The 26084-nt window shown below is 39.7% G+C and overlaps 2 protein-coding genes across 2 annotated transcripts in view; both read left to right on the top strand.

Moving 5' to 3' along the window:
• The window catches only part of TRPM7 (transient receptor potential cation channel subfamily M member 7), a 62029-nt gene extending 51616 nt beyond the window's left edge, over positions 1-10413 (top strand). The window contains exons 27-40 of the mRNA XM_042803745.1: positions 194-270; positions 1116-1175; positions 2570-2651; positions 3042-3112; positions 3604-3641; positions 4349-4374; positions 4702-4752; positions 4841-4906; positions 5530-5813; positions 6160-6242; positions 6570-6775; positions 7807-7858; positions 7950-8056; positions 8896-10413. Coding sequence (XP_042659679.1) covers positions 194-270; positions 1116-1175; positions 2570-2651; positions 3042-3112; positions 3604-3641; positions 4349-4374; positions 4702-4752; positions 4841-4906; positions 5530-5813; positions 6160-6242; positions 6570-6775; positions 7807-7858; positions 7950-8056; positions 8896-9026 — 1334 coding nt within the window. The 3' untranslated portion in view covers positions 9027-10413. The remainder of the gene's footprint in view (positions 1-193; positions 271-1115; positions 1176-2569; positions 2652-3041; positions 3113-3603; positions 3642-4348; positions 4375-4701; positions 4753-4840; positions 4907-5529; positions 5814-6159; positions 6243-6569; positions 6776-7806; positions 7859-7949; positions 8057-8895) is intronic.
• An 8971-nt stretch (positions 10414-19384) lies between these two features.
• On the top strand, positions 19385-24990 carry USP50 (ubiquitin specific peptidase 50). The gene is made up of 6 exons (XM_032982940.2): positions 19385-20755; positions 21183-21378; positions 22010-22207; positions 22687-22829; positions 23931-24063; positions 24702-24990. The coding sequence occupies exons 1-6, from the start codon at positions 20604-20606 to the stop codon at positions 24876-24878; spliced, it is 999 nt and encodes a 332-aa protein (XP_032838831.2). The 5' UTR covers positions 19385-20603; the 3' UTR covers positions 24879-24990.
• Positions 24991-26084: the final 1094 nt, after the last annotated feature.

The following is a 26084-nucleotide window of genomic DNA, read 5'->3' as shown; positions in this document are numbered from 1 at the left end:
AGTTTCATATTAATATTTTGTTACTCTGATTTTTACTTTAGTGCGTTTGGAAAGTCTTTTCTAGTGCTAACAGGCACACACAGCTTAGATGGTTTGTAACCCTTTGCTATGGTGATGCAAACTATTGGCATGGTCAGACCATTGAAGGTTGCCTTTGATTTTGAATACTCTTTTTGAATTCACTGTGTCAAAGGTCACAGAGACAGCATGGAGTTACAGCGGTTTAAAGAGGCGTCAAGCAAACTTAAAGAAAGAAGTGCTGATATTGAGGTAAGCATTGAAGACTTTGTCAAACATGTTAATGGGGTTAACTTTTTTTTTTTAACTGTAACATCACAATATGTTTTGAACAAGTCTAAGAGCAATATAGTCAAAGAAGTTACAAAATGCCACCTGGAAGGAATATGTATCTGTTTTATGATTTAAAAAATATCTAGTGAAAAGTCATGCAACCTTAACTACACATCAAGTACTGTTGCTTTATAACATGATACTAATGAAATATTAAACAAGATCTGAAGTTATGAAAGCTGAAATGACTACAACTGTGAATTAAGATAAAATTATGTCTCGCATAATTAGTGTTTAATGAAATGTTTGACACTCATAAATTTCAATATCAGCATTTAGGAATATTTCAGTGATTTACATGATATTTTGTAGAGCAAGATGATATGATTTTGAAAAGGGACAAAAATTGTTCAGTATGTTGCCAAGAAGAAAAGGCCTTTCCAATAAACTTGTCATAAACTGAAATGATGTGTAATTTCCATTTTTTAAAAGAATAATAAAAATAACTAAATGAAAAGTGATTAATCATAACAAACTTGTCTTCCAAGTGCTATAGTATATATAAAAAAGCTATATTTCTTACTGTAGCTGTTAAGATAAATTAGTAAATACAAGTTACCATTTGCAGTTACCCCTCATTCAGGGGAGAATCTGACTTGAGAATAGCATTATGGCCATTTGCAATGTCAGTGTTCTGCTGAGTTGCTCCTACTGGACCTTTTGATAAGTATAATGTATAACCAAAAAGATTTTTGTGCATGTGTATTTTTGGCATGGGTTTTTTGGTAACAACATTTACAATTTGCTTTGGGTTTTTTTAACAGGAGCAACAGGAAGACTTCAAAAAAGCTATATTGGAGGGCATTGAGACAAACAGACTTCAAGTAAGTAAAGAATTCCGTTTATTAGGAGACATTATTTTCACCAGATATCAAATGTATTCTTTACAGCAAAGCCAGGGAACTGTTTTCTTATGTCATTATCTGTAAGTAAACCCTGGTCGTGATTTAGAAAAAGAAAACAAAATAAATTTGTACAGTTGAACCTATGTAGAAATACAACTGAATGTCTTCTTGATGTAGGTCTAAATAGTTCCAGCGTTTGATACAATTGGGGTGCAAACTCCAGTAGCATTTCCAGACAGTATTGCTGTTCTTACATGATTAGTACTAGAGTTGTCCCATCTTAACTGGTGGGACTGGTTTTATTCTTACCTTTCACGTAGGCACTACAGTCATTGATGGTAAGATGCTGAAGATGTATGCTGAACACTGAAATGCATATAGACCTAAAAATGGGTCTTCAGAAGACACTTTCAGCAGGTGCATTCTCTGTGTTGTGTTCCAGTGAAGTATTTATCTTTAGGGATGTAAAGAAATAGTCTTTCCTGCATATATATATATATGTATATATTTATGTATACACACACACATGCACATTCTCTTATACATGCACACAGGCATGTATGCATGTGCTTAAGTGTGTGTGGGTGCATTCCTTAGGAGGAGGTGTGAGGGCATAGCATTCAAGTTCCAGTTTTGTGTTCTTCAAAATCTTGAAATTTACATTTTATTCAGGTAACCATTGGAATTAATAGGCTGGCTGTGACGAACATTCCAGCCCTGTGCCAGTCTACATGTAGTTCTAGTTTGTGATGAAACTGCCTTTCTCCTTTTTTGCGAAAGATATATTTTGTTGTCGAAAGCTGACCACCTCAGTAGATATTCAGAAAATATGTAATTATTATCGAGGAGTATGTCCATGAGGAAATTCCATTCATAAACTGTAAGTTTTTATGTGGCAAGGCTTCTCTAGATTTTGTTCCTATTTTCAGTGAGTTCAAACTGAAATTTAGTTTCTGCCAGAGCTGTGTTCTTGAGTGAGAATCAATTGCTAACAAAGGCATGTGACAGAATAGCTGAACTTAGTGCTTGTATTTTACACTGGATCTCTACGTTTATGTAGTTGTATCCTCTTATAATGTTCTTTTTAAAAGAACTCCTTCAGTGTGGGTCAGTAGTCTTAATGTGCACCTGAAAATATTAGAGCTGCGAAGAGCATTTTAGCTGAATTATGCACTTACCTTGTAAATTTTTGTGCAGCAAGGTATTGGAGGTACATCCAGAAGGTTTTTTTTTTAAAAAAAGAATCCTAGATAGTCCTAGAAAAGAAAACCAGGGAGATTGTGTGCCAGAAGAGTAGTAGTTGAAAACAGTGATAACGATGACTAATGATATATGGTGGTTGGTGGGTTTTGTTTTTTTTTTTTTTTTTGTAGGGTCTTCAAACTGACTGTGGTCTAAGACAATCTAGTTCTTGCGGTGGGTTTACTGACCTTCTGTCAGCCCATTCAGAACAACGTAAGTGCATTGTCCTTACAGGTCACTTAATTTTATCTCTAAATTGTGTTGATAATGCATATTCTAAGAAGATGCAAAGGAAACAAAAGAAGTTAAAGCATCTTGAAACATTTTCATGGTTAGTGCTACTTAAATCTGCCCCTGTATCTCACAGTGGTTCTCCTAATTGTGCCAGCTTAATTCTGTTAGCTTGTATTTGCCACGATAGCTACAGTCATAAAAATGTAAATGAACTAGTCAGGACTGTACTTGTAAAAATAAGATAGTCATGGATCAGGCTTTTTTTGAGAGCCACATTAAGCTGCCTAGTTGCTCACTCTATTAGGAAATAGGTGAGTAACAATGAGACATGCCATTCTTTGTCTAATTACAAATCTTTTTAATTTGTAGTATACAGCAAGAGTAGAAGACCATCGAGTGAAGACACTCAGCAAGTAGACTCTAAAGCACCCTTATTGACGGTTTGTATCTGCCTTTTTTGTTGTTGTTAAACAGAACTAGAAACTGAATAAATAAAGGAGAAGAAACAGATTGTATAAAGAATAACACTGATCTGTGGACTCATTTGTTCAAGGAGGCAGCAGAACAGGATCTTTTTTGACTGGGGGAAGAAGCTGTGCACGTTCTCTACTACATATTGTGCATATTCCCATTATGAAAACATTCTTCTTCCTGTTTATGGAAAGAACCACAACTTTTTATTTAAGAAAATAATTATTTATATAATCCATAAAACTAGTGCATATATAGCCTTATCTGTTCTTTTAATTGTAGTTACCATTCCTCAGTTGTATTTGAGTCTTTCCATTCAACTGCGGTTCAGTACAGCCTGGTGAAGGGTTTCTGATAAACCGGCTATACTGCAAGATCTTAAAACACATTACCACCCCACCTCCAATTTTTCCTTACTAAAGTGAAACCTTCTTTGTTTTTCCTTTCCTTTGTTTTAAAGGATTGGTTACAAGGTAGACCTTCAAATAGCAGTCAAATGTAAGTAAGCTTTCTACTAATGGAGCAATTTTATCACTTTGTATTTTGATTTGGTGGTTGGTTGTTTTTTTTTTGGTGGTTGTCTGGCTACACTCATATTCAGTTGCATGTCATGAAAAAACAAGGTTTAAGGGTTTTTTTCTAATAAATAACTGAATGTGTTCACTGGAATGCTTTGACAGGTTCTATTTAGATTAATAGGGTCACATGTCAGAGGGCAAAACATGCACTTAAATGAAAATGACTGTGTTGACACTTATTAAGGAGCTGGCTTCCTGGTAAAGGTCTTTACCTGACCTTTCAAACTGCAAACCTTCTCTGAAACTGTGCAGACTTTGCTCTTGTTAACAATTATCCCCTGAGTTAACTCTTAAAGTCATTACCTTATTAATCTGATAACACAAGGGTAAGATGTTGTGAACAAGTTTTAATTAAGGCACCTCTGTGGGAATGAGCTCTTGTGATGCAAACTTTACATAATGTTGTGCGTGACTTGGTGGTGTTTAAAGCGTAGCTCTAAAAGCATGAGATTACTTAACAGCCTTCCATTACTGTTTTGTTATTAAGAAAGCTGTACTGCCCTTGAAAAATAGGATAAAAGCAGTACTGTGAGGTTAACAAGGTGACCTAGGATGATGTGTCAAAATCAGTGAATACAAAGTAAGTTTTTAAGAAGCAATAACTGTTGGTTTTGTGGCATTTCACAGGCCATCTGAAGACGATGCATTGAATGGTGAGTTTGTTTCTGCTATAAACAAGCTGTGAGCTTTTCATATAAGCAACTGTTCGGGTCTTCTATGAGAATGTATTTAACTACTGATAATTTGGTACTTAATAGGCACATAATAGTGGGATTTTTAAATAAATAGCCTATCACTGAGCACTACAGTTTTTTTAATTCCTCCCTACCCCCAGGTACTGAAGAGCTAAGCATAATACTTAATTTTTGGCACAGCAAATCCTTTTCAAACTCTAGTTATTTGGCAAGCATTCTTTGCATGTAGTCATTTTATTACATAATACAGGTAGCAAACAGTATCTTTTTTTTAATCTCTTTTAGGCATTGCTTCTCCTTTCAAGCCGATCATGGATATCAATTACTATTACTCCGGTCAGTCCCTTTTCTGAACTAATATTCATATTTCTAGTGACACTTACTAGATCCTTAAACTTTAACAAATGCTGTATTTTTCCTCTAGCTGTAGAAAGAAATAACTTGATGAGGTTATCACAGAGCATTCCATTCACTCCTGTCCCTCCAAGAGGTAAGAACTGTACTGGCGGCTAGTTCCCTATAGTCTTTTGGGTAAGAAAACAAAAGTAAGCCCTGTACAGATTCTTTCTGATATAGAATGATCAAGCTAGTGTGAAACTTGCTCACAGCTACTGTGAAACTGAAGATCGAGTGAACTAAGACATCTAGTATCTGTCTTGCAACAGTCAAAAATATAAATGAGTATGACACCTTTTCTAGGGCAGCTCACTTAATTATGAAATCTAGATTTAGTTGTCCTCAAGAATGGTAACACAGTGATAATAGTATTGCACTAAAAGGTTTTAAAACAAACTATATGGGAAGGATTCTTTTAAGTTACCTTGACTCATAAAGTGTAAGGAAATATTTATTCAGTGTTCTTAATGCTGCTTGAACAGTGTCATTAATAGTTTTAATCAGGAAGACAAAACTGCTGTACCACTTTATTGCTGTATGAAAGAAGTTGGAGAGGGGTCCTCTCACTGGGTAGTTTAATTTTTGTGTGTGTGAACTCAGGATGTGAGTAACAAGTTAATATTGCAGCATATTGAAAGCTAAGAAACTGTTTTCAGTGCTTTTAATTTTAAACTTGGAAAATTAAATGCAGTAATTGCTTTTTGTGTTGTAACACAGGTGAACCAGTCACTGTGTATCGCCTTGAAGAAAGTTCTCCCAGCATCTTGAACAATAGCATGTCTTCCTGGTCACAACTAGGACTCTGTGCTAAAATTGAATTTTTAAGTAAAGAGGAGATGGGAGGAGGTTTACGTCGAGCTCTTAAAGTAGTATGCACGTGGTCAGAATATGATATCCTGAAATCAGGACATCTTTATATCATCAAGTCTTTTCTTCCTGAAGTTGTGAATACGTGGTCAAGCATTTATAAGGAGGATACTGTGTTACACTTGTGCTTGAGAGTAAGTTTTATCCTGGTCAATTACTAAACATAGATAGGCATTATATGTTAAATAGGAATTCCTCCTCCTTGTGCACACACCCACATACTCCTCCTGCCATATACACTTACTAAAGAAAAAGAAAAAAGTTAGTCTGGGGTTCTGTATGAGCTAAAGGGTTAAAAACTCTGCCTCAATATGATTTACTTAATCAAAAAGCTTAGACTCCTAAAATGTGGACATAATTTAAAAAGCAAGTGATTTGTTACTTGGGGGAATAGACAGTTACTGTTCCTGCTGCCTTTTTGGCTTCTTAATGTTCCCTGTCATACAATGTGGCTAATGAAATACGGGATTTGAATTGTAGGAAATCCAACAACAGAGGGCAGCACAGAAACTCACCTTTGCTTTCAATCAGATGAAGCCCAAATCCATTCCATACTCTCCAAGGTGAGTGTATTTTAAGCTTCTATTCTGTTGTATGCTTTTTGACACAGAAGAATGCCTACAGGGTTGCTAACGGATGGATCAAGTATATTAAGGGACTGATATGTGGATATATGTCTCAGGACATTACTATGAATGTGTCAAACAGAATTATACTTGGCAGTATTTTCTACTGATATTTCTTGTACCGATTCTAGCCTAGTGTGATAATGTAAATGACTTTGTATAATTGTTTCAAAGTATTTAAATTATTGGTAAATCAAATAAAAATCTAGTAGTAATGATATATTTGCCATTTATTTTGGAAATATTAAGTATGCTTTTTACTAGGTTCCTGGAAGTTTTCCTGTTATATTGCCACTCTGCTGGCCAATGGTTTGCAGTTGAAGAGTGCATGACCGGAGAGTTTAGAAAATATAACAACAATAATGGTGATGAAATAATTCCAACTAACATGCTAGAGGAGGTTATGCTAGCTTTCAGTCATTGGACATATGAGTATACAAGAGGAGAATTGTTGGTACTAGATCTGCAAGGTAATGTCCTTATTTTGAAATTGGGATTGGGACCAAGGTAGATGTATGTGGGTTTTTCTCTTGTGATAGCATTTTATTAAGAATTTGTATGCCTTAATTTGTAAGCATTATTTAGTGCATCTTAGTCTAGTTAATCTGAATCTAACATTGTCTTATTTAATCATAGAATCACTTAGGTTGGAAAGGACCTTTCAAGTCCAACCATTAACCTAGCACTGCCAAGTCCACCCCTAAACCATGTTCCCTAAGCACCACATCATTTAAATACCTCACCAGGGACGGTGACTCCACCACTTCCCTGGGCAGCCTGTTCCAATGCTTGACAACCCTTTTGGTGAAGCCATTTTCCCTAATATCCAATCTAAACCTCCCCTGGTGCAACTTGAGGCTGTTTCCTCCCTCCTATCACTTCTTACCTGGGAGAAGAGACCGACACCGACCTCGCTGCAACCTCCCTGCAGGTAGCTGTAGAGAGAGATAAGGTCTCCCCTCAGCCTGCTTTTCTCCAGGCTAAACAACCCCAGTTCCCTCAGCTGCTTCTCATAAGACTTATGCTCTAGACCCTTCACCAGCTTCATTGCTCAAGTATGACATTAAATCTTACAGCAGCACAGGGAATATAAGTATATATATCTTATCCTAACAGTATGCACCATAAAAAATCCTATTTTTTGGCACATTTGTGTAGTGCCAATATTGTAAACTGTAGTTATCCTGAATTCTGTGTCAGATATTCTGGCTGTGAGAACTATATAGGAAACTTTTCTTGCGGGTAAAAACTAAAGTTAGGAATTGCAGGCAGATATAAAATTAGGTGGAAGAAATCTGAGACATACCAAGTGCTTGTTTAAGAGCAATTTTTGTAATGGTAGAGTATCACATATCATTTGGATTGGGTTTTGGGTGGGGTTTTTTCTGCTTTTATTCTTGGGGAAACTGAGCAGACATAGTGAAGGATGCCAAGGCTTTTCAATATTAATGCATTTATGTAATGTATCAGATTTAACTTTTTCTTCATGTGCTGTCTGAAGGTGTTGGTGAAAATTTGACAGATCCCTCTGTGATAAAAGCTGGAGAGAAAAGGTAAAGTTAAAGAAGGATTTAAAGAAAAATATTATAAAATTTTCACCAGAGAACATATGCAACCCCTGTTTATGTACACTCTGTTTCTAAGGTCATACGATATGGTGTTTGGTCCGGCCAATTTGGGAGAGGATGCAATAAAAAACTTCAGAGCGAAGCATCACTGTAATTCCTGCTGCAGAAAACTTAAACTTCCTGGTAAGAGTTGCTGTATTTATTCTTCTGAGACACGTCATGAAATGTTGCATGATATATAATGAAGTAGTTATGTCATGCTGTGCAAGTGGGATATGTAGTAAACCGCAGTTGTGTAATTTTACTTTTGAAAATATATGTCATTTGATAAAGGCTCCTAGAAAATGTAAGATAAGCAGGTTGAGATGATTGCAAACCTTCAAGCTTTTTAAACAAAACAGTGCTTGCGTTTGTTTTGGGGGTTTTTTGTTGGTGTTTTGTTTTTTTTTTTTGGTGGTGTTTGTTTTTTGTTGTATGGGTTGGTTTGTTTGTTTTTAAAAACATAAAAAAATTTAAATTCATTCTGTTACAACTTCTCAATTCCAGATATTTTTTGCTACATGGACTACATTATGCTCATCTCAAACCTTGAAATTGTTTCTCTGTATCAGGCATTTAGACTCCAGCAGAAAAACATAAGGATCATGCATCATTCCTGCCTGTTTCACACTTATTTTCCAAGTTCTTTCTCACATGAAGAGATGTCATTTATGTTAAATTTGAGTTGTATATCCTGGTACCATCAAAACAGATCATGGGAGGATCTGATTTCCATGGAAAGTTGACTCAATACTTGCTTTAATCTCTATAAATAAAATAATTCTGAGGTTTCCATCACTTTCTAAAGCAAAGCTTTCAGCTTCTGATTACATGTATGATAAAAACATCCTTTTTGACATAGTGTATATTGAGGAATTCTTCTACATAAATACATATGTCTGTCTTTGAAAGATTTTTATGCTCATTTGATTCTATTAGCTCAAGAAATAGTAATCAATATGACTTCATTTTTTTTTGTACAGATCTGAAGAGGAATGATTATACACCTGACAAGATCATATTTCCTCAGGATGATTCCCCTGAATTGACAATTCAGCCTGGAAGCTGCACCAAAGAATCCGATTCAGCTAATTCTATTCGTCTGATGCTCTAATGATGTGACCAAATCAGTGGCTTCATCCAAACTTCATGGAATGTCACAAAGTTGTCACTTATCTTTCCTTCGCTATAATTAAAAGAAACATATGTCAAAACAAGGATTTCTGTCTTATAAGTGGAATTTTGGCTGGTCCATAATCTAAGGACCTAACAACTTGTGATAACCATCTACAGAGAACAGCTTGGCGGCTGATCCTTTTGAAGGTGGAATAATGACAAGTATTCAAGTTATGTTTTTAAACCTTCTGCTAAAAAGCCCCTTTATTTTCATTTTGTTTTGGTTTAGTGGAGAATTTTCTCTCTGTAGTCTTGTGGTGTGCAATATACCTTCAACCAAAAGGATTTTGGTAGTCGATGTTTTAAGGTAAAACATTTGTCTTTGGCAGCTGTCATACTGTCAATCAGCAAAAGACAGGAGAAAACACCTACCTCTCTAACGCCAGAGTATTCTTTGAGCGTTTTTGGAAGTGTTCCACTAATGTTTTCTCACTAGATGTCTTTTAATCTGGCCTTTTGAAGAGGACAGAGCCAAATGAGGTGTATATATGATGCCAGTAGGCTGAAGTTGAAGGTAGGAACTTGATCTGTTCCAATAGAGAGAGAGTCTCCTGAATCAGCATTCAGCTTCGTGGCTGTAAAGCTGGGGTATTTTTTTGTGGAATAGAGCCCTAATTGTGCATAATGAAATTTCTTGTTTTATACATTTCAATTTTATCAAGTCACTGTCAAATAGTAACAAAGCCATGATAGACTGGTATAATCATATTTAATAGAAGAAATAATATGTACTGGTCCAAATAAGTTGCCTTGTAAGAACACAAGTTGGAAGTGCTTTTCCTCGTATGTAGTGACTGCTTCAGAAGTTATGCCTTCCAAAGATCTTGTAAAACCAGTATATCAAAACAGAATGTACACATAACTTTTAAATGTATTTAAAATTGTGTAGAAAACATCTTTAATGTTATGTTATTTGTGGTACTTATTTAAGAGAGACTAGGGTTGGATTCACATTATGTAAAGTACGGGAGATTGCAATGCACCCTCATGCCAATAAAATGTAATTTAACTGTCCCAAATATTGTTGAGCATTCAGCAAGAAAAAACTGTTGTCCAACTGAAGTTTCATGCTGCGATTTTTTTTTTTGTTACATAGGTACTAATTTGTAATTTTTAATTAAAAGGGCAGTATATAGCTCTATAATTTTTTTATTCAGTAGTGTATCTTATAGATACAGACCTAAGGCACGAACACAATAGCTGTTTAAATGGTGTTTTATGTTTGATGGGGAAAGGTAAAATGTTATAAGGATATAATACTGTATACATTTTGTATATCATTAAATCTTTAAAGAATCTAAAATAAATTTATTCTTGTTTACAGACTTCTGCTGTCCATCTTAGTCTGAAAGGTTATTTGGGTCAATTAAAGTACCTCTTTATGCAGGAAAATAGAATTTGCCATACTGGATCAAAGCAGTTGTCCACCTTTGAGGTATCTCAATTTTGACTAACACCAGAAACTTTTAGCAAAATAAAAGCAAAAACTCTCATAGTAGACAAACATATGTGATGGACTTAATGAGTAAATGAGTCAAAAATATCTTAAAACTCTTTACAATGTTTGTTTTGAATTAGGAGCTGCTTCTTGGATGCCTGACTGCATCCCCTTCTGTTGCTGTGAGGTAATGGGCAGTTATTCAAGATGTACTTATACATTTTTAATGCTATGTTCTTAGCCAAGTAGCAGCAACAGTTAATCTGCAAGTGAGGCTGGCTCTTCAAATTGAGAAAGCTTTCTAGAGGAGCCTCAGGTGTTATGAAAATGTGCCCAGATTCAATGCATGAAATAGGAAAACTACTTGGGGAAAATTGTAAGTAAAAGGAAATTTTTTCTTCCTGACAAACACTTAACACACAGTTTATTTTTACAACCTTGATACCTTTGTGACTCATTTCTTAACAAACAGATTTGACTTCGGTGTGATGGGTGTGTAGCAGTGGGGAGTGTTCCCGCTGCTCAGTGTTGCAGTGACGAGGGCCCAAAGCCCTTCTTAAGCCCAAAAGGGACAAAAAGGGTTGGGGAATGTGTGTAAAACTTGGAGTGGTTACACTGTGCATTTTTCTGTACCTCTTCCTGGCATGAGTACTTGCTTACTCTGTGAGACTTACAGCTAGAATTATATGAGAAGCATATGTCTAAATTAAGAGGGAGAAAAATTATGACTTTCACAAATTCTCCACGCTAGTAGAAAAAAATCATAAATATAAGTATCCTTCAGGGAAAGCATTGGAAAAGCATGATGGCAAAGGAAAACAACTTTGTTTCAAGTAATAGCCTGACCATGTTAGGATAATACCAAGTCCTATTGATGTGAGAGTGTAGGAATGTGAAGATTATACCATATGATACAATTTGTTTGAGAACATTATGTCACTCCTCTGCTGAAACCTCTTCATTCTTCAAGTGCTCTATGAATACAGAAGAGGTGTGATCCCTTAACTTTTAAATTTCCTTTACATTACTGAAGAAGAGGAAAGTAGAAGCAGCACTGGAACTTCTGTTAACTATCCAAAACCAAAATATCAGCATATCTTGTTAGAAACTTGTTTTTAAATGCAGGAATATAATTCAAACCGTTTCTAATTATTTCTAGTGAAAATCTGAAACACTTCAGTGACTTTCCTACTAAGAAGGTATTTAAAGAATCTCTCTCATATAGGGAAATAGGTAGGCTACAATATTTTCCTTGACAGATAGTTTTGATTCCTTACCACCATCCTCAGGATATTTTCATTAGAAGAAAAAACATTGAATAACAGATTAAACTGAATCTTTTGTACTTGTCAACTTGTGTTGGTTGCTGACATAACTTCCATTTTAAAATGCATTTTCATTTCCTCCAGCATCAATATTTTTTAATGCAAAAACCTCAAATATACGAGTGTGCTAACTTAATCTTTTAATGAATCCAGCAAATTCAACATTGCTGACTGCTTTCTTGGTGTATCTAGGTGCTGAAACATTTCAGAGAAAACCAATTCCAAACACATTGTGGCAAAATATGTGAAGGTGAGTCTCCTGGGGAGCTGGTTTCCTAGCTGCTGCTCAGCAGCCATGTCATTTGGAAGATGAGGGATTCGGCTTTTAAGCCTGTGGCAGTGATTCCTACACTTTAATTCTTTGTGATTGCATCTCACTTCACACTGCAAGACTTAACACTGCAGGAATTTGGAGGGTGGTAGTAAGAGTTCATGTTGAATGTTCTTTGTATCTGAAATTACTTTTGATGATTTAGTCTTTTTTCCACTTAACACTTTTCCTTGCAGGTAATTCATTTAGTGAGAGTAATGGTAAGTTAATTCTCAGCCCCTGTGCTTGCAGTAGGTAGCACTGATGTGGTTTTGTTTGATCGTGTTATGGTAAAGTAGCAGATTTGGATGCCACAAAAAAGTAGGAATAAGCATATGGTTTTGACTTCTTGAATGATGACTGTTAGCATTGCTGAATTTAGTATCAAGAGTAAAATTCAGCCATATGGATTTATAGTCTTTAAAATACTGACAATATATTTAATGACTTCAGTGATTTATAGTTTTCAATACAAATTTTGTTCTATTTGCGTGACAACTGTTATAGATTTAATTTAACTTGTTTCCCAATAGCGATTTCAAAAGGTGCTTTTTACAGGCTGATGGCAGCATTTTATGAACATAATGCTTGCTTTTCAGCATGTTTCTTCAAGTTACCTTCTTTCTTTTCTTTGATGTGTTCCCCTCCATAGGAAGGAAAGAACTCTTACTTTTGGTAAGAATGTTTTTAAGTATTATTATAAGTTGAAACAGCCCCTGTTAATGCTGCCAACTGCTAAACAGTTTGCAGTGTTACTGTTCCCTGTCTAAGAAAAACGCATCACTTGGTTCCTTCTTTCTGCCTACTGTTCTCAGTATATTTTCTAACATAACTTATTTGGTGCTTTTGCTCTAAATAAGTTGTTGGCTGTGTTCATGCTCATTATTAGTGAAGTCAAAGTACAATTCCTTCATATCAGCTACAGTGGGGCCAGAACATAATTGGCACTATTACTAAAATTACTCTATAAAATACTGTGGTTCCTTGCATGAGCACGTCACTGTAAACATAAAGCTTGTGAACAATTTGTAGCTACTAAGCCTTTGGGGTTGTAATTCATTTTTGCACATTTGCTTTTTTAGAGCAGATGATAAGAATAGTTAGTCCAGCAACAGGAGCTTGCCAAGAAAATCAAGGAGCAAGTTCCTGACATGGAGGTTCCAGATGAAGTGGGCAGGAAAGTTAAGATATGCTGGGGGTATAGGACTCTGATCACTGTTTCATTAGTAATAATTAAATATATCTCAGTACTGTTTAACCATGTAGAAGAATGAAGATATGTCAGCATGTGTTGTTGCACTACCATGGAAGCTAATTAAAAAAAAAAGTAAAAAAAAAAAAAAAAAAAAAATCCAGGCAGTGGTTTTCCATGTTTGTGCCATGCTGCTATATTGTTGGGTTTGTGTTGAGTATGAGATATGGATGCTGATATAAGTACTAGTAGAAGTGGAAACTAAGCCCCAGCTGTTGCTGAGGGGTTAGATTAGGACAAATTGCTTTTTGAACAGTACCTGAAAAACTCTTTATTGCAGGGAGCTTTGAAGTCAAGAAAAATGATGAGCTGATTATTTTCTGAGACAGAAACTTCAGGCTTTGCCTTCCCAAAAGATGTGAGTAATGACCATTGAAACCAGTGGCAACCTTCTCTCATCTTGTTTCCACAAAACCGCAATTAACTATGAACAAAAGCTGCCCTTGGGAGTTGACACTACGCAGGAGGAAGCTTCCTCATCCCTCACACCCTTGCTGGAACTGAACAGATCTGTTGTAGAAATTTGATAGAATTTTGTTTCTTTGAGTCAGATATTTGCGGTCATTCCTCAGCCTCTGCTGTGGCCTTAGCTCAGCTTTTCCTGAAGTTTGCATGAAGCATCTGACTTGCTCCATCCCTCCTGGGTACCAGTCAGTATGTCCTTCTGCTGAGTCCATGGTAGAAAACATGGTATTTATTCTAAGACTTAATAACTAATATCATCTGGCTCCTGTTCCACTCATAGGTGGAGACAGGGGAGGGACATCCCCCAAGCCCAAACAGGTGGTGGGAAGGCAGCAGCGGTGTAGAGCAGGAACTGCGATGCGGCTGTGTGAATCAAATCTGCCAGTCGTGAGGGAGACCAGGGGTAGGAAAGACATGCCATGAGCAGCTGGGAACATGGGTAGGTGAGTACTGGCAGCACCTGTGTCATTCGCCAGTAACAAAAAGGGTTCATGGGAAGAAAGAAAAATAAAACCAATTTATATTATTGGTTATCATTCTTTGAAGGAATATGTATAACTGCAAGACAGATAAGCTGGTGACCCAAAGCCAGAAAGCCTTGTTAACCCTCTCTTACCCTAACAAAATGTGAAGCTATACATCCCATCATCAAAATACTACGGTTTTGATTTTGACTTTTCTTTTTTTTTAGACTGGAAAAGCTGCGAAAATGAAGGATAAAGGAGACACTGAGGAAAAATCACACAAAATGTAAAAAATTCTTTAACTGGAAGAACAACACAACCTGCTGGCAGTGTACCCTCTATTCCAAACTAAGAATGGATACTTACGATGATTGTTTTTGTCAAAAACAAAAGTCAGACCCCAACACCTTCATCAGGGTTCCAACTTGAATGCCTCTATGCAAACGCACGTAGCATGGGGAATAACCAAGAGGGGCTAGAGACGTGCGCACGCCTGCAGGGCTACGATGTTACTGGTGACACAGAGACGTGCTGGGACTGGGACGGTTCCTATGACGGGAGTGATGGAATGGAAGGGCACAGACTCTCTAGGAAGGACAGGCAGGGGAGACGGAGAGGGGGTTGCCCTCTATGTCAGCGACCAGCTGGAGTGCCTGGAGCTCTGCCTGGGGCTGGAGGAGGAGCTGACCGGGAGCGTATGGGCAGGATTAAAGGGAGGGCAGGGACAGGAGGTGTCAAAGTGGGGGTCTGCTACAGGCCACCCAAGCAGGAAGACCAAGCAGGTGAGACCCTCTGTAGACAGGTAGGAGCAGCCTCACGTTCACAAGCCCTGGTCTTCATGGGGGACTTCAACCACCCTGATACCTGTTGGAGGGACAACACAGCAGGGCATAAGCAATCCAGGAGGTTCCTGGGATGTGTTGATAGTTTCCTCCTCCAAGGAAGGATAGAGGAGCCAACAAGTAGAGGTGCTGTGCTGGACCGTGTTCTCACAAACAAGGAGGTGCTGGTGGGGAGTGTGAAGCTCAAGGACAGTCTTGGCTACAAAGATCATGAAATTTTGGAGTTCAAGATCCCTAGGGCAGTGAGGAGGGTGCCCAGCAAGCTCACTACCCTGGACTTCAGGAGAGCAAACTCTGACCTCGTCAGCAATCTGCTTGGTAGAGTAACATGGGATAAAGCCCTGGATGGAAGAGGGACCTGAAGCTGGTTAATATTCAAGGATCACCTCCTCCAGGCTCAGGAGCAATGCATCCAGACAAAGAGGAAGTCAGATAAAAACATCAGGAGGCTGCGTGGATGAACAAGGAGCTCCTGGACAAACTCAAACACAAAAATAAAGACTACAGAGGGTGGAAGCAAGGACAGGTGTCCTGGAAGGAATACAGAGAAACTGTCCGAGCAGCCAGGGATCAGGTTGGGAAGGCCAAAGCCCTGATAGAATTAAACCTGGCCAGGGACACCAAGGACAACAAGAAAAGCTTCTACAGGTACTTTGGTGGTAAAAGGAAGACTAGGGAAAACGTGGGCCCTCACTGGAAGGAAGAGGGAGACTTGGTCACCCGGGATATGGAGAAGGGTGAGGTACTTAATGACTTTTTTGCCTCAGTCTTCACCAGAGGAGCTCCAGCCACACCGTCCAAGTTGCAGTGAGCAAAGATGGGGACTGGGAGAAAGAAGAACTGCCTACTATAGGAGAAGATCAGATTCAAGACCATCTAAGGAACATAGAGGTGCACAAGTCCTTGGGACCTGATGAGTTGCATTTGCGGATCTTGAGGGAACTGGTGGATGAAGTGGTTAAGCCACTATCCATCATATTTGAGGAGCTGTGCCAGTCTGAAGTTCCCACTGACTGGGAAAGGGGAAACATAACCCCAGTTTAAAAATGGGAAACTACACTCCAGTCAGTCTCACCTCTGTGCTGGGCAAGATCATGGAGCAGATCCTCCTGGAAGTTATGTTAGGGCACATGGAAAATAAGGAGGTGATTGGTAACAGACCACATGGGCAAATTGCACCTGAAGACTTTGGTGGCCTTCTACAATGCAGTTACAACATTGGTTGAATAGGGAAGAGCAACCGACATCATCTACCTGGACTTCTGCAAAGCATTTGATGCTGCCCTGCACAACATCCTTGTCTCTAAACTGCAGAGACATGGATTTAACAGATGGACCACTTGGTGGATAAGCAATTGGCTGGATGGTCATGCTCGAGTTGAGGTCAGTGACTTGATGTTCAAGTGGAAAGCAGTGATGAGTAGCATTCCTCAGGGGTTGGTGTTGGCACCAGTGCTGTTGTAATGTCTTTGCTGGTGACAGTGACAGTGGGATTGAGTGCAACCCCAGTAAATTCAACAACACTGAGCTGTGTCGTGCGGTCGACAGGCTGGAGGGCAGGGATGCCATCCAGAGGGACCTGGACAGGTTTGAGAGGTGGGCCCGTCCAAACCTCATGAAGTTCAGCAGGGCCAAGTGCAAGGTCCTGCATACGGGGCAATGTGCACTCGCAGTCCAGAAAGCCAATTGTACCCTGGGCCACATCAAGAGAAGTGTGGCCAGCAGGTCGAGGGAGGGGATTCTCCCCCTCTGCTCTGCTCTCGTGAGACCCCCCTGCAGTGCTGTGTCCAGCTCTGGGGGCCCTCAACGTAAGAGTGACATGGACCTGCTCGATCCATGGACATGGATCTCCCTTGTGAGGCCAGGCTGAGAGAGTTGGGGTTGTTCAGCCTGGAGAAGAGAAGGCTCCGGGGAGATCTTAGAGCAGCCTCCCAGTGCTTAACGGTGGCTACAAGGAAGGTGTGGAGGGACTCTTTATCAGGGAGGGCAGTGATAGGATGAGGGGTAACGGTTTTAAACTGAAAGAGGGTGGATTTAGGTTACATACTAGGAAGAAATTCTTCCCTGTGAGGGTGGTGAGACACTGGCACAGGCTGCCCAGAGAAGCTGTGGCTGCCCCCTCCCTGGAAGGGTTCAGGGCCAGGTTGGACGGGGCTGGGAGCACCCTGGGCTGGTGGAAGGTGCCCCTGCCCATGGCAGGGGGGTCGGGACTAGGTGACTGTTAAGGTCCCTTCCAACCCAAAACATGCTATGATTATGTGAAAAAGAAGATAAAATCAAGAAAATATGGAGAATCATCCCAGTGAATACAATTTATCTAAGTGGCTAAATTCCAATAATGTAAAATTAATTCCTTGCTATTCTTGTAATTTCTTGATATTTTTCTCCAATGTTGCAACTGTTCTAATTCCCATTTGAATTTTATTTCTGTATTAGTGCACATTATTAGAAGTTCATTAATTTCCCCCCCCAAAAAAAGGAATGTAGGAATAAGCAAGTGGCCTTGGAATCACAGAAATTTGGGACATGCTTTAATAGGAATGAGAATGAAGGTTCCATCAAAACAAGCTTTCAGAGAATTTATGGAAGTTCTACTTATGTGCAGACTACAGATGTATTACAGGCTTCAATCTATACCTACACTGTGATAAGTATAAGAGTGCATAAATACTCTGCATCTGCAATGGAAATATCTGGTATGTTTCAATTATCCAAACAGTTGCTCTGCAGCAGGCCTTTTGATGTATCTGCAACATGTGCTTGTATCTGTGTTTTACCCACAGCCCTTTGACAAAGTATCTCCATATATGGAACAAACAATCACAGCTTTATGAGAAAAATGCATTGCATTTCTGTCGTGGTCGAGATGGACAAAACTACAAGACAGTTTCTTCTTTAAAGCAAGTTAACACAAAAGCCTTTATTGCTCTCCTCCTTTGTTCCTTTCTACTTTTACTACAGGATGTACAGACTTTCTGGACCCCCTACTGACATACCCCTTCATGCATGTGTTCATACATCGCATGTTCTTGGAAATGAACCCTGGCTCTTGCCAGGGCGGAGAAGTTAATATGCATAAGCTCATCATGCAAGTGTAGTAAGATGAAAAGTTCAAAAGTTCAGGCTCCCAAGCTTTCTGGTATCTCTATACACCTAAAACTAGCTCTAAGTACTGGGTTATCAGTTGTTCCGATGTGTCTCTTTTCTTGTTGGTTCAAAGTTGTTATGCTTTCTTACCGCGATCAATAAGCTTGCTCATCTTGCAGCTCCTCTTGTTCTTGTTTGCTCTCTCAGGGGTAGACTGGAATCCTTTCAAGGTTGAAGTCGTCCCTTCCCAGGGCCTCAGTCTAGCTGAGGTCTCCCACACATTTCAATCTCACATTTTGCATATTTGAACTGAGTAAATTTGTGTAAAGAGGCAGGATTGAATTCCTAGCTAGTTGAGATTTGTCAACAGAACTTTAAAGAAATATTTCAGGGTGGGAAAAACCCCTGTGAATGTACTTACTTATTGGTGCATATTCAGACTTTTGGACATATTTGTTAAAATTTTTAGGTTTAACCTATAGGATAATAATTTAATTTTAAAACATTTGAATCTCTTTGTAAAGTACGTACAATATGATCTGCATTTTTGTAAATGGAACTGTAATATTTTGAGTAGTATTGGGTGTGTGTGTTGCTTTTGTATCTCAGTTTGCAGATAGACAGTTTAGGAGATAAATGGCAGTGACAGCAGCTAACCTGTCCAAAGAGGGCTGAGAGACACCCTCTGCTTGAAGCTTAGCATGCAAGATAAACAGAGTTTTTTAAGGGCTTCCTGGTCCTCTTTTGTGGATACTTGTTAATTCCCAAATTGTATGTTAAATAGGGAAAACCTGCTGCCCTTCAGTGGTTTATGAAATTCAGAGATCAACTGCAGTGTCTCATTAGCTAATTAAGGCAAGTCTCTGCTACTACCCTTTTTTCCTAGGAAAATTTTCTAAATACTGATAAACTAAGTAAATATAACGTTTTGAGGTAGTTTCATCTTTTATGGTTAAAACCCTCAGTCACCGCTGCCCTTCCATCAGAGCATGGCAATAATAAATGCTAATACAAGTATGAACATACATTAATAAAGGTGGGTCAGGCTGAAACTCTGGGCCTGGGGGAGTGGGTGGCCACCCATCTCTTCCCAGGGTTGTTTTGGGTGGCATGTAGGAAGGAGACAGTGGGTTGGGTTCCCCTGGATGAGAACCAACGGAACAGAACGGTGTCACAAAGCAATGGGACCAGGGTAGCCCCAGGGGACGGGACAAGCAGGACTGTGCCAGTCATGCCATAAAACGGGGTGGAAGAGGTGAGGTATGAAGAAAAGAGGGCAAGAGGCAGCCTTCCTGAGCCAGGGCAAGTACAGGCTCCCTGAGAGGCTGATCCATACCCAATGGGCCCAATGTGTTTTCCAAGTTGGTGTTTCTCAGAGATGGCTATAGAAGAGGGAAGTAGGCATTTTCATAGGATACTGGTCTATAGGTAGAGTGTTGGCTCTGCTGTTATTGATGGAAACACTTTTGTAGTTGTTTTATAGCTATTAGATGATAGAAAATGGCTGTTGGCCTGGGAGATTTCCAGAAACGGCAACTTGGGCACGTGTTTTTCACCTGAAGAGAAAGAAATGTTTTTTTCTTGTTCTACAAATATTGTTGAGGTTTCAGAATTTTCACTCCTTCTGCATCAGAATTAAACAGCAGCCTTTAAAAATTCAAGAATGGCAACATCAGCGAACAGATCTGAGTTGTGCAGGGTCTGTGTTCAGACCTCTCTTCTGCCTAATTGGAGATGGGGACAGTTTGGTCCAGGACAGACTCGTGCAGCAAGAAAACAAACCTACTAAAAATTTCTTAACATGAATTAAGTAACATTTTATGGCAAAAGTCTAAAGAGCAACCTGTCTGTAGTAGCAGCTGGACTGCAATCTGTGGTTTTGTAAAATATATAAGTACCAGACCACTGAGAAAATGAAATACAATATTCATTCTGTAGGGAGAAATGCTTAAGATAGCTATTTACAGCTGGTTATAGTCTCTAAGTATTTGTGTATTGGAGTCAAAGACTGAGTGGAACTTTAGGAATATATCTAAAACCTCAGGTATTTAAACAATACCTCTTAATGATGTTGCTCACTGTATTGGGAAGAGCTTATTGTGGGAGATAGTCTTTACCACTGTATTAGCTTGATGAAAGTAAATATGAATATAACTTATAAAGAAGATCCTGAAACAGTAGGAAACATCTCCATGAGACAGTACTGTTTTCTAAAAAACAATGCAAAAAGCACTGTAGCATTTTAGGTTTCCACTGTTGTGGTTTTTTTCCTAGTAGGTGACAGTAAGAGTCCATTTACTTGCAAAGTGTAAAGTATTTCTGCAAGGAACAGATGGAGGAGATGAACAGCCAGCCCCCAGGGCTCGCCGGCCTGAAGAATCTAGGCAACACATGCTACATGAATGCAATTTTGCAGTGCCTCTGCAGTGTGCCACCACTTGTGGAGTATTTTCTCTCAGGAAAGTATAAAGCAGCTCTACACAAGTAAGTTGATTTATTCATGCTACTTATATATTTTTCTGTTGGTGCTGCCGTTTTCCTTCCAAAGGATACGTGTTGCCATGAGAACGTCTGAGGCAGCCACCTACCAGCTCCCCACGGGGTAGTTCCAGTCAAATTGGCCACAAGCTGATATCCTCCTTTTTTCTCTGAGACCCTGAGTCGTTTCCTTCCTAATTTAAGCATTATACTTCTTTTGTTGTTTTGATGGTAATAGCAGTTGTCACTGCTGTCTCAATAGTGATTCCCATTACTTTCTAGAATCTGTAGAGTCCGTCCAACCAAATGACAAGCTGTCAGAGTTGTACTGTACCTGAGTATATTTTCTAAGTTTTTGTATTAAACTCCCATTTGAAGGTAGAGCCACCATCTTTTCATACTTTGCCTGAAACTTATGTTTATTTTTTCCAAGTGAGAATGGTGAGTCTGCAACTGCCTTTGGCTGTTTGATGTCTGATATGTTGCTTGGAGAGTTTGACATTGTTTCCCCGGAGGTTTTTCATTCAGTCCTTGAGAAGCGGTACCCAACTTTTAGCAAGAGTTCTCAGCAGGATGCACAGGAGTTTCTGGTCTGTGTGCTGAATGAGCTCCATGAGGCTCTCAAGAAGGTAAGAGCCCAGTTGTGGTGTTTTGGGGACTGTAGCTGTTTCCTCTTTGCATTTCATGATATAGCATTCCACGTAATAATTGCCTATCTTCTTCTTCCGAACTACATGATGTGAGTGCTAAAAATTGTCATTTTCTTCCTTTGTTCCATATCCAGGTACACACAATAATTCATTTGCTTCTTGTCTAATGCTACATCAAATTGCAGCCCCCATCTAAATGATAATGTAGCTCCATTATCCTCACCTCTCTCTGTCCTTGCTCCTTCCACACTTTACATTCTTCCCCTTCATCATCTGTCTGAAATCTATGTCGGCCATGCCCCCGTGTCTGCCTTTCTCGTCTTTGGATTCACTGATAAAGAGCTTGTTTAGCAATTAAATCATTCTCATCTAATGTCCAGAATATTATTATTTTTGTTTAATTTCTCTCAAAATGAATTTAGCTTACTCTGCATGTATGAAACATAAAGTAAAGTAATAGCATTTTAAAGCCCAAGTTCTGTGACAAAACTAACTAGTAGCCTACACAGGCAGTGGGCAGAGACCATTAAAACCCAGTGAAGGCAATTCTGAAACAACTGGTTACCTACCTACATGTTGTTAATTTTGTTTTTTTTCTCCTTCTGTATAGTCAAGCAAAAGAAGATGCATAACCAAAGCAAAAGCAAGTGGAGGGAGTGTCAGTGAAACCTCTATTATCACACAGTTATTTGAGGGACAACTCAGTTATGCGATCACGTGCCTGGAATGCAAGACAACCATTGATAGACCCGAGAGCTTCACCGTTCTGTCCCTGCCCATCCCTTCCAAGAGCATGTGCTCTCTGCAGGTGCGACTTTGAATACATTCCTGCTGGTTTCTGCTTCATGTGGGAATAGGTGACTTAGACTGATACGTGTTTTTAAAGATGCAGGATTTTAGTTAGTTTGGTTTCCTGGGCACTAATGGGTAGTCTCTGAACTGGTCCTAAGAGAAGTGGGGTTTCTATGCTGGTCTCTGGACTACAGAGGCTGGTAAGGTTACGGGACCAACACTCCTGAGTTGCCATGGGATGATGAGGGATGTTAAGATTGTTCAGTAGCAATTCTGAGAGTTTCTTTCATTCATCTGAGTATTTCCTCATTTGGGAGGAAAAAGAAAACCAACGTTGGCTGCTTTGTGTTCCAAGCCTATATGTAATGTCAGCCTTTCCACATCATGCTTCAATCAGGAAGAGAGCGCCAAAATATGGCAAAACCTTCTCTTACCTTGCTTAAGATCCGTAGAGTGGAGACCTGTTTGATTTTTTTTTTTTTTTTTCTTTGACAGGACTGTCTCAAATGCTTCTTTCAGCAAGACACACTGACTTGGAACAACCAAATCTACTGTTCTTGGTGTAGAACAAAACAAGATGCTGTGGTAAAGGCCACCATAACCAAGGCACCGCAGTTCATTATTTTTCACCTGAAGAGGTACAGTCTATATAGGGTAGGACATGGCCATTTCCTGAGATTTGTGAGATGGGAAGGACAGTCACTTACATTTGCATAAATGGAAAGAAATCACTGCAAATGAGTGGTTTTAGTACTTTTGATACCTGGAAGCTAAATGTTACAGAAATATTCCTGCCAAACAATCAAGTTTCATTCCTGAATCTCAGTTGAGGTGTTCTGCCTTACTCTGTACTGCAGCCCACCAAAGTGCACTCACTACATTTGGGATCTCTTCTCCAAAGGGAAGAAAATCTCCACCAAAGAGTGGTTGGCTACAGATTAGTACAGCGGTTCACATGGTCAGACAACCCTGTGAATACGAGTTCCTGTGGCAAGTGGGAGAGCTTGTGACTTGGGTTCTAAGTGCAGGACTGAAACAGGGCATTTTGCTTGTTGTTATTGCAGCTGAGACACTGTATTTTTGTTTATGCCTTAATTAAATCAGGTCTAAACAACTGAATCTGCTACACAGAGCTGCATCACCCTAAATGCTCCTGAATAGCAGACTTTACTAGCCATACATGGCCAGATGATAAATTTAATTTTAAGAATTTATTCCTAACAACTTCCTACCTATGAAGAAAATTACTCTGGGATGACTTAGCTTCCCAGAGCTACATTATGTAAAGTTATTTAATTTCCCATTCAGCATCTGCTTTCCTTGACATACTCAAAGGAACTGGTGGTCTGCAGCTGCAGCTCTTGGCCACATTATAAATGTTTAGAAGTACAGTGTTGTACTAGAACTTACAGAGAAAAGAGGGATGGAGCCTGGCACGAAAGAAGAGCTGACAACGGCAGTGCAGTCCAAAATGTTTAGGACACAGAGACTGTGATGCAGAGATTTGACTTCTGGCTGCTCTTGGCACCTGTGTCCATTTCTAATAGACAGAAGGATCAGGAAGCAAAAGCTTTTCTTGTTGGACATCTCTTGTGGGTTTAGTGCATTTTCTGTCAGTTTACTGTGATACTCAACATTAATACAGATCTTTCTCTTTCAAAATGCTGGGTGGTCCCAGCAACCACCACTATGCAAGAAAAGAGCTGAGTTATTGAAAACAGTTAAAATTTTCATTCCAGGTTTGAATGGCAAGGTAATCGCAAAAGGAAACTCTCAACTGACATCTGCTATCCACTCAGCAATCTGGACCTCTCTCCCTACAGTTCCCCACTTTTCTACAAGGATGCAGAGTACAGCTTGTATGCTGTAGTGGTAAGCTTTGTCTTTACTGCTTTTATTTGTAGTGCCCTACCTTATGGAGCAGATGAAGCCTGTGTTAGTTTGGACTTTATATTATATATATATATATATATATATATATGTTTTTTCATACACCTTTATTTTTTTTTTTTCCCTGCCATGGACACAATCCAGTAGCAGTATGTAACCAAAGAAGAGAGAAGTTACCACTTCTCTCTCCTTCCTCCCATCCCTGTTTTAAAAGGCATGTACTCCTGGCACATAACGCCTGGTTGGAGCCTCCTCAGCCTTTTTAACGTAAGCTCACAAGCTGATCCTGTACAGATCCTGTTTATAAATCAGAACTAAATGGTCTCTTTTTTGGTCGCTCACTGCAAGTAGGCCTGCTTATAGTGACCCGTATCAGGACTAATTGCTTGGTTGTAAATTTAATATTGTAAAATAGAGAAGGATAATCATCGATTGGCTATGTTTTAAAGCATTTATTTGAGGAATTATCATTCCTCACTGTAGGCCAGAGGAGGCTAGAATCTTCCTTCCCATCTTTTCCAAGTGCAAACAAAAACTGATTGCCAGTTTCAAGCTCTGGAGAAGGAGTGAGACTTCTTTTTAACAGAAGTTTAAAAAGTGTTTGTTTCTGTTTGTTACAGAATCACACTGGTATTCTGAATAAAGGCCACTACACAGCATTCTGCAAGCACTCAGTCACCAAAAACTGGTACAGCTTTGATGATTCACAGATCACCAGGATCCCAAATTCCTCAGTGCAGACTGACACAGCTTATCTCCTATTCTACACCTGCCAAGACCTTTTCTGCACCCATTAAAAAAAATTCTGTTAGCCCTGGAAAATGACCCATGAGTAGGCCAGCAGTTAGAATTCATTGGCAGCATTAGCCAAGTCCTGTTTCATCAATAAACTAGAGTCTCTGCATTACCAATCATTTGTTGTGATCTTTCAGGAAGTAATTTTGAGAGAAGAGTTACAGCTTCCGAGCCTGTTAAGGAGGAACGTACATCCACTCCATTTGTACCAGGTCTAATGGTTGTTTTCCATGACAAACTTCATACATTACTCAAAAGAACACAAATGCTGAGCATATAGATGTACTTACCTGAAAACTCCTGTTTCTCTGTTAGTTATTATCCTGTTGTACTGGGTTTGCATAGCAAGGTTTTGGTAGAGGTGGGGCTACAAGGGCGGCTTCTGTGAGAAGCTGCCAGAAACTGCCCCTGTGTCTGATATTGCCAATGCCAGCCAGCTCCAAGACGGACCCACTCCTGGCCAAGGCCGAGCCCATCAGCGATGGTGGTGGAGCCTCCGGGATAACATATTTAAGAAAGGGGAAAAAAACCCAAAACAAACAGTGGGAGAGCAATTGCAGGTGGAGAAAGGAGTGAGAATGTGAGAGAAACCATTCTGCAGCCCCCACAGTCAGTGAGGAAGGAGGGGGAGGAGAGATTCCCCCGCAGGCCGTGGTGCAGGCCATGGTGAGGCTGGCTGTGCGCTGCGGCCTGTGGAGGTCCGCGGTGGAGCAGGTATCCACCTGCGGCCCGGGGAGGACTGTGGAGAACCCCCCCGTCTGTAAAAAGCTACAGAGCACACGGATGCCTGAAGGAGGCTGTGACCCTGTGTTAAGCGGGCGCTGGAGCAGGCTCCTGGCAGGACCTGTGGAGAGAGGAGCCCACGCTGGGGCAGGTTTGCTGGCACGACTTGTGACCCCGCAGGGGATCCACGCTGGAGCAGCCTGTTCCTGAAGGACTGCACCCTGTGGGAGGGACCCACCGTGCAGCAGGGGACGAGTGTGAGGAGTCCTCTCCCTGAGGAGGAAGGAGCAGCAGAGACAACAGGTGATGAACTGACCGCAACCCCCATTCCCTGTCCCCCTGCGCCGCTGGGGGCGGGAAGAGGTGGAGAAATTGGGAATGAAGTTAAGCCTGGGAAGAAGGGAGGATTGAGGGGAAGGTCTTTTAAGGTTTCTTTTATTTGTCATTACCCTGCTCTGATTTGGTTGGCAGTAAGTTAAATTACT

This window comes from Tyto alba, unplaced genomic scaffold (genome assembly GCF_018691265.1).
Source record: "Tyto alba isolate M040663 unplaced genomic scaffold, T.alba_DEE_v4.0 Super-Scaffold_41, whole genome shotgun sequence".
In the NCBI taxonomy this organism is placed as follows: Eukaryota; Metazoa; Chordata; class Aves; order Strigiformes; family Tytonidae; genus Tyto; species Tyto alba.
The sequence above is the reverse complement of the archived record's forward strand: the minus strand, read 5'-3'. Positions and strand labels throughout refer to the sequence as shown.